The 17,425-nt window shown below is 45.8% G+C and overlaps 1 protein-coding gene across 1 annotated transcript in view; it reads left to right on the forward strand.

Moving 5' to 3' along the window:
- The window catches only part of LOC119397116 (serine/threonine-protein kinase LATS1-like), a 136,383-nt gene that overhangs the window by 108,999 nt on the left and 9,959 nt on the right, over nucleotides 1-17,425 (forward strand). The window contains 1 exon segment of the mRNA XM_037664557.2: nucleotides 2,105-2,211. Coding sequence (XP_037520485.2) covers nucleotides 2,105-2,211 — 107 coding nt within the window.

Raw genomic sequence — 17,425 nt, forward strand, 5'->3', positions numbered from 1 at the left:
CAACCGAACTCACTCGGGCTTAAACTCGCCAAAATATTACTCACCCGGACTCACTCAGACTCGCGGCCCGATCTGAGTTTGAGTGAGTCTTAGCGAGTCGACTCATGAGTGAGTTTGCCGACCTATGGCCAAGAGACACTATTTATTTGCCTAATGAGTGACTCCAGCTGCAAACAAATCTTGCAAATAAATGAGAGTCGCAGCAACAAAAAGTGCAACTCTCATTTTCCAAGTCTTTCGTTTCTCGGCTTCTGCATTTTTTCGGTCTTTTGCATGGAGTATTGTTACGCCATCGGGCAGACAGAATAGAGCGCATCGCTGTGCTATCACTTTTTCTTGCATAAATATGAACTGTGCTCTTTAATGCTCAATGTGGCCTATTTCATCTCATGCCAGGAAAGATGTTCCGTGTTTTGGTTGCAAAGGCTGGCTGACCAGTGTCATCGTGGTGATGCCTATATGGATGAGCATTGGAAATGCATAAAGGAGGGTATTTACAACTCCTTGAAGGCCTTAAAAACAATGCGACCTGAGACTGGTAAATTGTCTAGATGCGGTGGGCTTTGTACTGTCCACAATGCATGCAGAGGAGCATTGATTGCAACAGATTGGCACAACTTGCATATTCTCTGCGCGAATGAAGGGAAGGCTCAAGTGGAGAAGTGTGCCAGCCGTCGCACGTGTTGCTCCAGCTGCATAGTGGTCACCAGCAGGCTGCTCAACCTCTGAAAGTGCTCAGTTTATGTTGAAGGTTGCTTTGCTCACTGGCATAAGGCCACATTTTCTTATGCCAGCATTTTGTTGAGCTAGCAGCTAGCCTTACTTTGTATAACATTCTAATTTGTCGCTATCACGTTCATTGGTTTGCCCTTGCAGCAAAACTGACTTTTTTTCATGTGCCTGGGCTTCAAAGAGCTCTAAATATGTGGGGCATGTTTTAAAATATGTCTAAGTGACCAGGGCCGCGAGTTGGATTCATTTGGTTGTCTAACTAAGAGCTTGCAAAGTAACTTTGCCCATGAGCAAGTCGTAAATTCCACGAGTACAGAGTTAGTTCTTTGGTGTTCGCCGCATTTGGTGCCTTTGGCTGTCAGCCTACTTGACAAACGTTGTTGCCATGCATTCAAACCTAAAGCTAACCTCCTGCGCACACAAAGAGGTGTAGCAACTGGTTAGCACGCTACCAAAAGGTGATCGATATTTCTTAGGATAAATGCACTTGGAGGGCTTCAGTATGGCGCAGTGTTCAATCTATTGAACGCGTTGGCGTACGAGTTTTAGATACACATGTTAGATACACGTGTTCATGAGCCCTATACTTCTGCATGGAATTTTGAAGGTGATTTTGCAACTATTCTATATAACCGGCAATTTGATAAATCCAAGTTTGATGTATCCCTGATCGGCTGTGTACAGTGTGCAGAATATCAATGTCATTCTAGATATCAACTGTATAGTTGATGCTGGTGTCATCCACATAATCAAGGTCTTAAAGTTTTGTCGGCGACTTTCAGCCACAGCGTTTTTTTTTTTTTGTATTCATTCATTTTAACGGCACTGCAGGTTCGGGAACATGCTTTTCCAAATTCACAAGTTTAAACAGATCCCACTTATATGCTTCCATTCTCAATACATGCGCAGCTGCTTTGTCTGTGTGTTTTGCACATGTGCAGCCTTTGAAAAGATGTTGTTTTTCTTATAGGGCAGCATTGCTTATATTTGCAACTTATGTATAAGTAGTCTATGATTTATTGTTACCATTTTGCCGCGGTCATGCTAGAGAGCTCCACGCGTTTGAGACGAGTCTCGCAGCCAGCACTCGTGCTACTCTGCTTTCATTTTAGACTACCTTACTGATGAGACGCATGACTGTTCTGGAAACTTGTGAGGTCATCTTACTGTTATAGTGTGGGAGAGTTTGCGGTATAGTGAAGTTTCAGCTGCAAGTATGTTGAGGTTTGGCTGTATTTAGTGAGGTTCTGCAAAGTGTGTACGTGTGGTGCATTCAATTGGTATTTCTGAAACACAAGCAAAGGAATCAGCGGATGAGGATTGCATCCCTTTTGCATGACGACCACAGAAGGTGCCTGATCTTTGCTTGCAGGTTACGGACAGTCGTGTGACTGGTGGAGTGTTGGGGTCATTTTGTACGAAATGCTGGTTGGCCAGCCACCTTTCTTGGCCAACACACCTGGTGAGACACAGTACAAGGTATGCAGAGGTCTTTCATTGCTTCGGGCTGTGTGCCTCGTAAAATTGCATGCAGTTTTGTCCAGAGGGCTGGAGTGGTGTGTGCTTGGAAATTTTTTAGGGACAGACACCTTGGGATAAAGAGGCCTGCACAAGCATATAAGGCTTTGTTTTTCCTTGTGTGTTGTGCAACACCAACCGATCCACAATATTTTATGGTTTTGCATTTGTGTTTCATTTTGAACATATTAATATTCACCCGTTGAGGGTCGAATTTTTTTTTTTAACTTTCCCAGATGGTCAGATTGCATTAATGTGGATTTGGAATGTACAAAATGTGTAAAATAAGAAAAAAAGGATTGTCAGAAACAGTATTTCGGTGTCAGCATCACAAAGAACTGCAAAATGTTCAATAGTATTTCAGAGTGTGGTATTCTTTGAAATACTGGTCTCCACACAGTGCCTAATTGCAGTCCGCACACATGAACTGTATGTCTGTTCTCTTGGAGCAACGAATTGCTTTCGGCCATCTGGCTGCTGTGCCATGCTTCTGAAGAACGAGAATACCTCATGGGCGTCGGTGATAAACAAGCTAACCAATAAAGAGAGATATCAACTTCTGCCGCCCCTGCAAGGAAGTGCAGTGAAACCAAAACCATGGAGGAGCGTTGCCGCAGACCATGCAACGTGCTGAAGCCGGAAATCAGCTCTGTTTATCTCCACAGGCAGGTAGCGCAGTCAAATTTCAGACGCTTCATGTAAGTCCTAGGAGGTGGCAGCACCTCCCAAGGAGCATGCATGCCATGAAATTTCAAACAGAGGGTCGAAACCGTACCCGTACGGCAAAGACCTTGCGGGACGGAAAACTGCCACCGTACATATACGTCAAAAACCCTCAGAGGGCTAACGAAAGAAACGCGAGCCTGTAGTCGCCAGCTGCCAACTCACCGCTGTCAAAATGTACGCCAGTGACTCAAAGCTGTGTCAACTAAGAACACTTTGTGAGCACACAAGGCAGCAGTTAATGAATCCTGATGGCATTTTTTTTTTTTTTCATTTGCTTCTCTTGCTTTTTAGTTGGCATTATAGGGTTGTGGCTATCTATATGAGGGTACCAATCTGATGCTGTTGGGTCAGACTTAGCGGCTGTACACCCGTTATGTGCACTCTCCTGCACATAACCCTGTGACAAACTCCACCAAAAGTAAAAGAAAGGCGAGCTTCATTCTCGTATAACAGAAGTGCAAAAAGGACAAGGAAGTGTGCACTTTCTTCTCCTTTTTGCGCTTCTGTTATACAAGAATACACTGAAAGCTTGTTAATTATCACCTTATTAATTTGAATTTCTCTATTACTGAGGCCAAGTGGCACAGTCTGGCCAAGCTCCTTAGAATTCCATGTATTAAGGAGCATGCAAATCGGATCTACCAACATGGCTAGCTCTTGCACTAGTGGTTACTTTCCTCACTAGCGAGAGGTTACTTTCCTCACTAAGCGACTTCCCAGCCAACATCATCATCCTCCTCTGATTAATCTACTCATTGACATCAAATCTTGAAGGCTACGCTTTGTGGCCAGAGGCATGTCATGGTTGCCACATTCATTTTTTGAACTGGTTGGTTGCATCGACATTGATAGTGCCCTGTAGCACGCATCGGGGCACCCACGTTTATGCACTTATGTCCTACGTTTGGTAACTCCTACATTTTTCTGTCAGATGTTTGAGTGAGTGCAACAAGTGATGATTGTTGAAACCTATGAACACAGCGCAAGGATTCTTGAGTAGGCTAAACAGCACTGACGCGCACCCTCCATCGTGACAGTCCGCTATCGGAGAAGGGAAAATGCATGCTCTTGGATGAAGCTCATCGGTTCAAGGCCATCCAGTACCAAATCACCACTTGCGCTTTATGCACAACTTGGTGTGTATTTTGGGCCTCCTCGCCGGCTCCAAGTTTGGTAATTAAACGAGAAAAAAGGCGTCGCACACAGGGAAATCACCTGCGTGAAATAGTTTGTATAACGCGAAAACTATAATTCTGTATGACGTGAACTCGATAGCTTAAGTATTATTTGTTCCAACAAATGATGGGACTTTTACATACCATCAGTTCATGTTTAGGTTTTACTTATTACCGCTTTCCCCTCGTGCCTTTGATGAATGGCCACTGCTGGGAACTACTAGTTGCTGTGATAGGATCGCTTCAAGTGTTTGGCGAACGCCGCTAAATAACAAAGTGCATGGAATCGTAGGTCGGCAAAAAAAAAGTAGAGCTTGCTCAGACTCACTCCAGAAATATATTTTGTGCTTAGGGCTCACTCGGACTCAAACTTGCCAAATTATCACTCACCTGGACTCACTCAGACTCAGATCGAGCCGTGAGTCTTGAGTGAGTTGACTCATGAGTGCGTTAGCATAAATTAGTTTTTTCGATCAATGCCCTTTAACGCCAATATCTCACATAATCAGTGCTCTACAATATGCCTTTTGATCTCATACTTTCCAAGTAAGAGCTATCAGTGGTTGCATTCATTGAAAGACATGACACACATTATTTGCTTATCGAGAACGTCCTGTGAAAAGGACTGCACGGGGAGGTCAAGGCACCCCCACTTTCTGTAACTCCCACCACTGATGAATAAATATTGAGCTGGCATGTGAATGCTAGAGTGTTGAAATATGTGTGACTAGACGTGGGCATTGACGTCAGCCAAGGCAACGCAGATACAGTTGAACCCCGCTACAACAAACGCCGCTTCAATGAAATTTCCAGTACAACGAAAAATTCTCAGTTCCTCGCCAGCAGTCCATAGGAGTCGATGCATAAACCACAACTATTTTTCTTCTGCCATGCAGTAAACACAATCTCGAACATTTTGTTGCATTTTAGAACATAAAAACATGTCTACAAAGTCTAAATCACATGTTGGCACCACCAGAAACTGCCGCTTCTGACTGAGCTCAGAGTTCTTCAATCATATAAGTTACAGAACTCCCCATAGGCCCCATGTATCAAAATCCGGACATGCCATTGGCCGAAATCACGGGGGTCTGCTGATCGTCACCGTTTTCAGTTGACCAAAAAATAAACTAATAAACACTTGCGACGACACTAGTGGTGCGTGCAGAGTTGAGCAGCTTGCGAGAAACACACAGGGGGCAGCACCGCAGATCTAGTGTTTTGTATCGCTGCTCCCAGATGGAGCGACAATCTGCAGGCTGTGCAGAATTAGCCACGGGCATGTCTGGGTTTCGCAACACAGTTTCGCAACTGGTATGATTGAAGAACTCTGGATAGGGTGGCTAGAATGGGGAGGTGTTAAAAGCGAGCCGTGTTTCCCTTGCCCGAAGGTGCCGCGTTGCGCGATCCCTCCGCTAGGTCGAGATATAGCGCGACAGTCGGAGGCGCTGCCTGCTCGCATGGGGGATGGGGGAGACGGCAGTGTAAGCCGCTTGCGACGGAAGCTTGTCAGATTCGTTGGCGTGCACGTGCTTTTACGAGTTCCTTGTGTTAGTGTTCCTTGAGAGGAATGACGTCTACAAAAAAAAAAAGAAGAAACTCAGCAACCATCTTAATGGATTCATGCAAACGCACGGAGACAAAGAAGATATACACAAGGACCGTGTTTTGTGCCAGGCGCTGTAATTCGGTGTGCAGAACATGTGCGGAAAAAGTGTCACTTTCCCGTGCGTCGGCATGCAGACGGATTCGCAGTTTGGAAGCAGGCAATCCCGAAGGCCGACAGAGCGATACAGCGAGAATTCGGCCATCTGTGAAAAAACATTTTGACACACGGTAAATGTACTGAACCCGTTCAAGTGCTGCAAAGGTTTTTGCGTGCGTCTGTGACAAGCACGGGCAAGTGATAAATGAATTAATCTGAACGTTTTATTTTCTTCTTCTGTTTTTATTTTATTTATTATACTTTCATCTACTATAAAGAGCAACGCAGCGTTGCTCACCTTGTGTATTTAATCGCGGGCTACGCAGTTACAAAGCGCATTCTGCTATCAGGCTGCACACACTGCAAAAATGCGTGCATCGTGCTAATAGAAAACACTGCATGAGAGCTGCAAAGTCAGATAACTAGCAAATGGGATATTTGAAGGCTGCTGTATCCATCAACGTTACTATACAACTTGACACAGCAGGCTGACACTTGTGTTCAGCACAGTGCGCTTGCATTCAAAAATAGTAGGCAGCTTGTTGCAGCTCTTTAAGGAGCGTGTTGCAGAAATTGGCTACGTCGAACATGTGAAAAATTGACAATATCAGTGGTCAAATTCTTTTGCATCACGATCGAGGGTTCATTTTCCTTTGAAGGGGCTCAACCAGGGATAAAGCGAGGACAAATTAAAAAAAATTGAATACATGCGCATCACCTACAAAAGTATCCGCCAGTGTATTGCTCAGAAAATGATGCTAATTAAATTTTGTTGAAGCCATGAAACTAATTGCGGTCTCAATTTCTATTCGACTTTGAGCATACACTGGCTCCGTGACAGCGCGACCTCGAGTGTAATGCAAATTCAGCATTGAGTAAATGGCAAGGAACAAATAATGGACAAGGCAAGGCGCACTCTCGAGGTAACTACAATGTATCAAAGGTTATCGCGTGATAATGTTAGAAAACGTCGTCAAAGATATAACGCTCCTGCAGGAAGAAGCTTTCTCTTTTACTCCGTAAATGTGTAGATAAATCTTATGAAGATGAAGGTAATTTTGCCTTCATCAAACATGTAAACATTGGTTCATTCGAAATAGCACTTCATCGAAGAATGGTTTCATTATGGAGGCTCGAATTATGCCTGGTTGTTGGCTGCCGAAAGGTTCGCACTAATGCCGTGATCCTTGAGTGAGGCATAAATGTATTGGGAATTCGTAAAAATGTTTATGTTGATAAAGCTCTTTCACTGGCGAAAATCTAGCAACGACCGACGCGAGTGCATGGTCGTTGGCAGGGGGCGTAAAAAGGGCACTTCCCCGCCTCCCTGAAGCCACACCAGCGTTCCCCCACTCCACCATACGCGATGCAGCACGGGTTTGCACCCCTGAAGACAAAATCCTGCCGACGCCCATGCGCGAGTGCATTACCACAGCGCAAGCTGGCAGCGCCTCCGACTACAGCGCCACCGCTGCGGGATCGCGAATGGAGGCCAACTTAGAGCAGCCGGTTTTCACACCTCCCAATTCTAGCCACCCTACTCTGGACTGAGCATGGGGGCCACCATTGTTTGATAGCGACAGCGATGAGACTGCCCTGCTTTTGCCACTAGCTTGAGTTGCTTCTTAGTCACAGACAATCCAAAGCCGAAGCTCAGTTTCCCACACTGCAGCCCGGGGTGCAGTCGCAGAGTGATGCCTTTTCCAAGGTCTCCTCAATTTGGCTGCACTTTCTGGATGTAGTTCACGAAAGTGCCGTGCCAGTTCTTTCAATGTGAGTGCAGCACGACAGTAGCAGCTTCGGTGCATCAGTCAAATCGAGGGAAAAAGTGCAGCAATGCCATGTACCTTGCGCTACTTGTGTGAGACAAGAACTCGCGGGAAAGCTAGTGCTGAAGTGCAGATGAACTCGTGCAGCACGGCGAGTGCAGAAGTGCAAGTGACGCGTGCTGCACTCGCCAAATCGAGCGCCAAAGTGCAGAACTCTTGAACTAGTGCAGAAAGTGCAGCAATATCAAGACGTCCAATGCCAATGCTCTTCGCGCTTTTCGCTCTTGGCCGGTGGTCAGAGCAACGATTCGTCTGTGTAATCAACGGGATTGTCCAGCCACGAGTGGTGGATGATAAGAATACCATAGAGTAAGGTGTAAGTCATCGCTCCGCAATAGCACGCCTGCATCTCGGCGTTGTCGGATACCTTGCTGTCGGCGACTAGCTAATGTCAGCGTATTAGTCCAACTGTGCAGTTCGCGTTGCGCACCCGTGCCTCTGTTTAGTTCATTCATGGGAGCCTTTGTTTCAGCGTGCTTTTCCACATGGCATCGCAGTGCGTATATGAGAATCGCGTCATGATGCTGTTGGAAAAAAAGGAAGCAGCCGACACTTTTTAAATTTTGGAAATAAAAGTTTCTCTGTTTTACTAGCTCAGGTCAGCTATATTTTTTCGATTTGACTACAACAAAATGTTCGCTTGAACGAAATTTTTTCCGCGCACAGTCAATTTCGTTGTAGTAGGGTTTGAACGTATTAATGCTGAAGATGAGCAGATGGGACCATACGTCAGCAAAAAAACAAGCTCATTCAGACTCGCTCAAGAAATATATTTCACACTTAGGACTTACTCGAAATCAGACTCACCAAATTTTCCTCAACCGGACTCACTCGGACTCAGACCCACTAAATTTTTTCTCAACTGGAATCACTCGGACTCAAACTCACCAAAATATTACTCACCCAGACTCACCCAGACTCACTCAGACTCACGGCTCGATCCGAGTCTGAGTGAGTTGACTCATGAGTGTGTTTACCGACCTGGAACGCGCTTTGCCTATATCTGCATCACATGGGTCAATTTTCAAGCTCGCCATAGCACCACCACCTCCCGATCTCTTCTTGATAATGCGTGAGCTTACACTTCGAACCTGATGGTGAAAGCTTGCCCTCCTAAGGCCACCTGCGCACGCGTGCACAACATGCAAGCGAAAGACTTGTGGATGCGGCAGGCATCGTCTGCTCAGCGACTATTATTGGTAGCTCGTTTCAAGCACTGTACGGCCTATAACTAGGGCAATATCTATTAATATAACTGCAGTTAAATGTTTGTCACTGTCTTGGATTTAGGTGGTCACGAACAATGGATTCAGACAGGACTCTGTTACCTGCACAACACATTTATTAAGCACACGCACGGCACTCAAGAAATACAAATAATATACCAAACAAATCCCAAAAGCTGCAAATTCTAACGAAACGTACACACAACCCACACTACAAACTAAACGTCCTAAATAAAGTCTGGCAGCTCTACAGCACTATAGCCTTAGTGCTACTCATGTCTCGAGTTGACCATGATGAAAAGGGCTGACCTTACTTAGCCCAGCTGCTGCACTTCGCGTCAATGTCCGGGATCGGTTGCGTTGTCTCCCAGTCGGTGATCTCTACGGTTTTCATGACCGTAGCCGTCCTTGCCATTGCCGAATTGTCGTCTGTCGTCGTTATCACATGGCATCGTCGCTGACTTGGCGGAGGCCTCCGAGATTAAGCCTAGCGGCGGTCGCTGATGCCCGGTGCTAGGAGCTGACGTGGCCCACCAGGGGCTGTCTTCGGTGGCTGGCTTCGAAGGGGGCTTGCGCCAGGAACGTCAGTGATGGCTGCACGCGGTTGCTGCATGCCGAGCAGCCTCACTCGAACCAGGTCGAGGTCTCCAGCCACCTCTCGGGACGTCCGCGTCACAGGCTGCCAGTCGAACTCCTGCCGTTCCCGTTGCCAGTGCGCTTGCTGGTGAGACAACCTTCTGGCAAGCCCACGTAGACAATGCCAGCGCGTCATTGCTTGCGTCCCGATCACAGCTCAAGTCACGCGCCTCGGGCTTTTCCACGTTATGGCGCGCGCACTCACGCCGTTTCGAACATTTCGTTGTCATCTTTCTTCTTTCGAAGGGCTCTTACTCATGACATACGCCCCCTTTTCAAAAGTTCTTTTTCTAAAAAAAAAAAACTTGTTGCCCCATCTTGAGTTTGTCATAATGTAACTTCCACTTGCGTTCCCTCATTCGTGACCACAACGTACTTTTCGGATCACATCACCAAACAGTACACTGACCAATCACAACGTCCTAATTGTCCGTAACACAATATCGATACTCTGTCATATACAAAAAAGAATGACACAATGTACAAGGTAAATGACTGTTCAAATGTTCTCAAGTGCAATGTTCGTAGCACGCTTGCTCTACTCCAAACGAAGCTATACATTTAGAACTCCTCCTACTTCGCGTGATCTTGCTTTCTTTATGGACGCCCGAAAATTTGAGACGCTTAAATTTGTGCCTTTTCACATTTCGCGTCTTCTTCAATTTCTTCCTGCATCTACTAATGACTCATTGTCTAAGACGCTCAATCCATTTGCTGCCACTCACCCGACACCTCTTCCGAACGACTTTCCTAGGCAGCGTCCTAATACAATGTCCATCGCTACTTCTCTGCCCCACTCTTTCAGCCAGATGATTGGGACCTATATTCAGCACTTTTGAAGCGGCCTTTTTGTTTCGTCTCGCATGTCCACAACTGACAACTTGCACCACCTTCCTTGCGTCCTGATAATTATGACTGGTTCTCCTTGCTTTTGGACCTGTCTCATTTTGTTTTAGTTTCACGCATTTGACACCGTGCACCTGAAGGACATCATTTATTCTAGCATCCTCTGAAAGCATCTCTCGCGAATGCGTCGTACTTCTTCCTTTAATATACACGCCCATCAGCAAACGGCTACTCACTGTCTCCTTGCTACATGTACGGATCGCGTTCGCTTCCTTCATGCACTGTTCTACTACATCCACGTCCTCTTCACTAAGCGTTGCCTTGCTGCAACTGTATACAATGTGTAAGTCATTGCCCCTGTGTTCAGCGCCCAAAAGACTGCTGCCATTTACACAAGGCTCGCTATCCATTTTCTCAACTGAAGCACAGACGTCAAAATCGGGCACACTAATGTCTCTCAGTGAAACCTCTGTGGGCATTCTTTCATTCGGTCTAATGCACCCTGTGGCTTGTGCCAATCTTATTTGACGCTCTAGTGGCTGATTTTCGCTAGCATAGATTGCTTGCATTTTGACGCGTCTTGCCTCAAGTTTAGCATTGCGCTCCTTTTTCACATGCTGCCGCTCTTTCTGAATGCGTGCTCTCTCTTTATTTACTCTCGTACCCTCAGCGCCATTTAGGCATTACAGTTGGAGGGTTATACATAGCAGCTTGAACACCCAATGGTAGTCCACAATAAACAGTCAGTTACAACAAGGTTGATGTAAAACACGCATTACATTACAACAACATTGGTAGGCAAGAACACAAAAAAAAACAAAAAAAACACACACACAATCATGAGCAATAAGAAGCAACACTAGCATGTATGAATGTCAATGCAAATCACCAATGTAAAAAAAGAAAAAGAAAGCTTTCTTAGATGCAGAAAGAAAAAAAACAACATTGTACAAACAAAAACAAAGAAAGACTATGTAATAACAAATAAGCTTTGTATGAAAACCAACTAAAGCCGAAGACTGAACAAGATGTCAAAGTGCGGCCACAAAAGCTTCGTTATCTAATATGCTTACTGTTGTAGCAGGCAGTCGATTCCATTCTGAAACTGTTCTGGGAAAAAAAGTGCTTTTAAAAAGATTAGTTCTGCAACTATATTCTCTGACTTTGAGTTCATGGTCTGTTCGTCTGGATATATAATGCGGCTGAAAAATGTACTGATTGCGGTCTATTCCAATGTGGCCATAAAATATATTGTGAAAAAGCCTCAAGCGTAAAGTTTGTCTTCTTTTTTCTAAAAGTTCCCATTTTAATGTTTCTTTTGTAGCAGTAATGCTAAAGTTTCTTTCATAGCTACCGATAACGTACCTTGCCGCTATGTTCTGAACTCTCTCAAGTTTGTCGCGATCTACACTCGTGGGAGGGTCCCATACAGTGCATCCATACTCTAAAATTGGTCTCACGTAGCTCTTGTAAAGAAGATCGCGGGCCTGCTGAGGAAACAGCTTCGTGTTACGCCGTAGGAATCCCAACACCCTGCATGCCTTTCCTGTAATGAAATCAACGTGCCTGTGCCAACACATGGATGGTGTGAGGAATATCCCGAAGTACTTATATTCGGAAACAGTCTGCAACAGAGAACCAGATAGAGTATAAGCTGCCGAGGACATACGTTTCTTTGTGAAACGCATGTGGACAGTTTTTTGTACGTTTATTTGCATTTGCGATTTACCGCACCAGTTTTCTATTTTAGTTAAATCATTTTGTAAGATAACGGTATCAGCAAAGCTTGTAATTTCCCTATATAATATTAGATCATCAGCAAACAATCTGACGGAAGAAGCGATGGTGTCGGGAAGGTCACTTATGAATATTAAAAAGAGCAATGGGCCCAACACTGAGCCCCGAGGGACGCCAGATGTTACGCGAGCCACACCAGATTCTGCGCCATTTACCACCACATACTGAGAACGTAAGGACAAGTATTCCTGAATCCATCTAATTATCTGTTCATTGATATTAAACCAACGTAGCTTACATACAAGCAACTTGTGATCTACAAGGTCAAACACCTTCCTGAAGTCTACAAATACTGAGTCAACACAGGAGCAATCATCCAGTGCACCACAAACTTCGTGAACGAATTCTGTTAATTGAGTTGTACAGGAAAGCCCTTGTCTGAAACCGTGCTGTTTTTGATTAAGAAGGTTTTGATTGCTTATGTGTGTCATTATGTTACTGTACAAGACGTGCTCTAATATTTTACAGACTATACTTGTTAGAGATATCGGTCTATAGTTGTTGACCAGTTCACGAGGGCCTGATTTATAGACGATGCGCAAAGCGCCGACGACGCCATCTGCCGCCACGCCTCGGAAGCGCTCGCGGGGCCCAGCGAGCAGTGTCCCCGCGAGCGTCTATACGCGAGTGCACGGATGGATGTGTTTTTCATCGTGATTTAACGATTCTGGCGGGCCTGAGCGATGTCGAAAAATAACTGCTGCGTTGTCGGCTGCTCAAACACACAGAAAAAATCGCCAGGAACGCACTTCTACAGGTTTCCGGTGCTATTTCATGAGCGAAAGCGATGGCGGCAGTGGATTGCGGCTGTACGACGTAGAAGCTAAGCAATCGCGCTTTGTTTACGGCAGTGTGAGAACGATTACCATGTTTTTATTTCTCTATTTATGTCGCTACGTCTTCAACGAACACTACTACGTTTACACTTGGTCGCCTCGCCTGCACTGTAGACGCTACAATTCACATGAGGTTGTTATTACTGATAAGACGCGATACCTAGGCTCTCTTGAAAAACGAATGGCGCGAAGCACAATGCGAGATAATGTAGGGCAGGTGACGGCTCCTTAACAAAAGCGCCGTGGAATTACACGTGTGCTGTACGAAATCGGCTGCATTCTACCTATTGATGGCACTGGAATGCGATCATCGGTGCAGAATGTTCGCTGTGCGCTTCTGCACCGATGATGACAAGCTTATCGTTTATTTTTTCACAAGTTTATCGTGCTGGTTTCAAAGTTTTACCAACGCTGACCCTTCACGTTGCCGACCCTGTGAAATCTACGCCGGTGCGACAGCACTCCCTCAAAATCTACTATATCAGCACATGGCACGTAAACGAAGCTACTGTGTCGAGAAAAAACATTGGTTCACGCGTCAACGCATGCAGGCGTTAGTGATCGGGACGTTATAAAGAAAGCGGTGTACTTACGATGAGCTCCATTTCGTAGGTGAAGCTTGTTGTCGATTGTCTGTGACAAACACTTGTCGCATATGGGGACATTGTCGTCCCACACAGCTGTGACATCGGACACATGTCCACTATTATAAAGTGCGGCTCCTTTGCGCACACTGTTGCTGCAAAAGTAATTATCTGGGACGCGCACAACCGGCGAATCGCACGCGCGCAAATGAGGCGTCTGCTATGCGACCCGCGAGCGGTTCCAACGACCGCCGCTACACGGCTTTCAGTGGCGCCCCTATAGGCGCTGCGCATCGCGGATACACAGGCACAACGCGTGCTACCTTCCAGTCGTGCGGCAAACTTCCCGTGCTCACTGATTTAGAATATAACACCTTAAGAAATGGTGGGATAAACGGCGCACACAATTTGAGAAAGCCGCCTGTCAATTCATCCGGCCCTCCGGCTTTGCTGGGGTCTAAGCAGTCGAGAAGAGACTGAATTCCATTTTCATCGATAACTATGTCATCCATGTTTGCCACGCTTCTGTCAGAAGGCGAAGGCAGAACCCTGCTCGACGAACACGATGAGAATATGGAGGCAAAGAACGTATTGAAGCAGCTGACCTTGCCTAAGCTATTTTCTATTTCTTTTCCGTTATGCTGAAGTGAGGGAATACACACTCTGTCTTTTTTATTACATTTGACAAGATTCCAGAATAACTTTTTCGTTGTTTTGGATTGCGAAGGCAAATCGCCGAAAAATTCTTTTTCGTCTGACGGATTTTTGTCTGCAGAACTTTTGTGACGGTTTCAAGTTGCTCGCAAGTCTCAGAGGTGGGGTTTCTTTTAAATTTTTTATATATCCTGTTCCGTTTACCAGTAAGTCGCCGAAGCTCACCATTGAAGCATGGCTTAGATTTAGTACGACGTGGGGTCTGGACCCACGAGGGCACGTACTTTTCTTGTAGGTCAAGCATTTTTGCTCTAAAAAGGAGCCATAGCTCTTGAATACTGCTTGCTCCGGAAACTTGTTCGAATTCTGGAAAGAATTTCTCTAATGCAAGGCATATCTGGTTTGTTTCCCTGGCTGTAATTATACATTTTTCTTGACGCCGATGTTTGCGTCTTTTCGTACGTCAGCTTCATTTCACATTATGGTCGCTAATACCAGGTACCACCAAAACCGTCTTTGCCCAATCTGGCTGATTAGTTAGAAATAAATCTAAGATACTATCTTGTCTCGTGCCCTGTGTTACCATCTGAGTTAGGGAAAAAGTGTTCAGCATGTTTAACATTTCCTTCGCAGCTGCAGATGTTGCTCTCACATTAGAAGATTGCTCATTCCAAGAAAGCTCTGGGATATTAAAGTCTCCGCCTATCACAAGATAATCAGCATTCACGGTCTCTAGCGTCTTTGAAAAATCAGTCATGGCAGTGGGAGAACTTGTAGGAGGCCTATAAAATGAACACACTGATAATGTTTTTCCGTTTGGTAATCTGATCTTGCACCGTACATCCTCGCAAGTACTGCCACCAATATCAAGTGCTGAACAAGAAAGTGAACTGTCAACAAGTATGAACAACCCCACCACCCCGACGATTTCTATCATTTCTAAAGCAGGTGTAACAGCTTGGAAAAACCTCGATGTTTGTTACGTCATCATCCAGCCATGATTCTGTCCCAAGCACAACGCTTGGCTTCATTATGCATACTAGGTTATGGAAATCTTCCACTTTGTTTTTGAAGCTGCGGCAATTGACAACGAGAAAAGTTACATCTGCTATGGATCTGCGCATGCGTCATGTTGTTTGCACAACCTGTCCGCTACTTTCATCGTATACATATATTCGCCCATTTAAGAACAGCTTATCGTACTTCAGATTTATGCGAGCACCGTCAGAAGCATTCCTTTTGCCGAATTCCCAAAGAAACTTTCTTTTCCTGCGCACTGCGCCTGAGAAATCTTCTGATATACTAATATTGGAGCCTTTTAACTTTTTAGCGTTGGCTAAAATCGCCTGTTTATCTTTATACGTTGAAAACATTGCAATAAGCGGCCGAGGTTTATTCTGGTACCGCCCAAGCCTGTGCGCCCGCTCAATCTTCACTGACGATAGTCCCAAACCGGATACGATTTCTTGCACTTTTTTCTCAGAGGCAGTGGGCAGTTCGCGACTTTCACTGTCAGTGACACCATAAAATATCAAGTTAGATCGCCTACTGCGGTTTTCCAAGTCATCCACTTTAGCAGATAAATCCTTCACCATACTATGCGTATCTTCAGTTTTCTTTCTACATGCTGTCACAGCTTCTTTTAAGTTTGCGAGCTATGCGACTGTGCTTTCCATTGAATCTATTCTCGACTTCAGCTCCTGTATAGCTGTTTTACTTTGATTCTGCGACGTCTCTATAGCCTGTAATTTGGCCTTTATTTCTTTTTGACCATCCAAAATTTGACTCAGTCTCTGCAGTAGACGGACCAGGGTTTAACTCAACATCACCACACAGAAATAAAAGCAAAAAATAAAACGCATATCTGCGCAGCAGAACAAAGCGACGTCTGGTATAACAAGACACAGCACAGCACTTCGAATAAGCGCTTAAACTACGGGGCGTAACCGCACCATGAATACAAAAAAGCTGAAACCCTCATTCGAACAATCACCAACCTGCGTTAGCAGAAGAAAATGCGTGAGTGGCACGGTCATGTTGGTGCCGGCCTCACGCCCCAATGCTGTACTGATCCAGTTCGCCTTTTGTACACTGTAGATACGGCCTTCATCCACCCAGGGTTCGTTGATCACTGTCCCAACAGGGTAGCCGGGCACACACTGCCATCGCTGTAGTCCTGGCTTCCGTCCTCGGCCTTGAACAGTAGAGCCGGCGACGTACGACACTCAGCGCTTGCGCTGCCATTCCGATGATGTGCATTCGCGACGGAGCAGTAGATAACCTGCGTTTGCAGAAGAAAATACGTGAGTGGCACAGTCATGTTGGTGCCGGCCTCACGCCAGCATGAACTTTAATGATGAACTTTAAGCCCTGCTCATTGTTCGGCTTTTGCTCACGAATAACCGTTAATATCTTGTCCCAATCCATCTCCGCAACAACCGAGAATCAGTGACTGGGCCTTGAATCCTGGCAGGCTCGCCAATTGTCATGGATTCTGGTGGTTGCGAACGATGGATTCAGACAGGACCGTTACCGGCACAACACATTTATTAAACGCACGCACGGCACTCAAGAAATACAAATAATATGCCAAACAAATCCCCAAAACTGCAAATTCTAACGAAACATACACACAACCCACAATACACACTAAACGTCCTAAATAAAGTCAGGGAGCTCTACAGTGCTCTAGCCTTCGTGCTACTCATGTCTCGGGTTGACCATGATAAAATGGGCTGACCTTACTCGACCCAGCCGATGCACTTCGCGTCAATGTCCGGGATTGGTCGCGTTGTCTCCCAGTTGGTGATCTCTACAGTTTTGACGAACGTAGCTGTCCTTGCCACTGCCGAATCGTCGTCCGTCGTCGCTGACGTGGCGGAGGCCTCCGAGATTAGGCCTAGCAGCGGTCGCTAATGTCCGGTGCTAAGAGCCCACATGGCCCACCGGGGACTGTCTTCGGCAGCTTGCTTCCAAGGGGGCTTGCGCCAGGAACGTCGGTGATGGCTGCGCGCGGTTGCTGCATCCTGAGCAGCCTCACTCGAACTGGGTGTAGGTCTCCGGCCACCTCTTGGGACGTCCGCGTCACAGGCTGCCGAGTCGGAACTCCTGCCACTTCCGTCGCCAGTGCGCTTGCTGCTGAGACAACCTTCTCCTGGCAA

The sequence above is a fragment of the Rhipicephalus sanguineus genome, chromosome 6 (assembly GCF_013339695.2).
Source record: "Rhipicephalus sanguineus isolate Rsan-2018 chromosome 6, BIME_Rsan_1.4, whole genome shotgun sequence".
Lineage (NCBI taxonomy): Eukaryota > Metazoa > Arthropoda > Arachnida > Ixodida > Ixodidae > Rhipicephalus > Rhipicephalus sanguineus.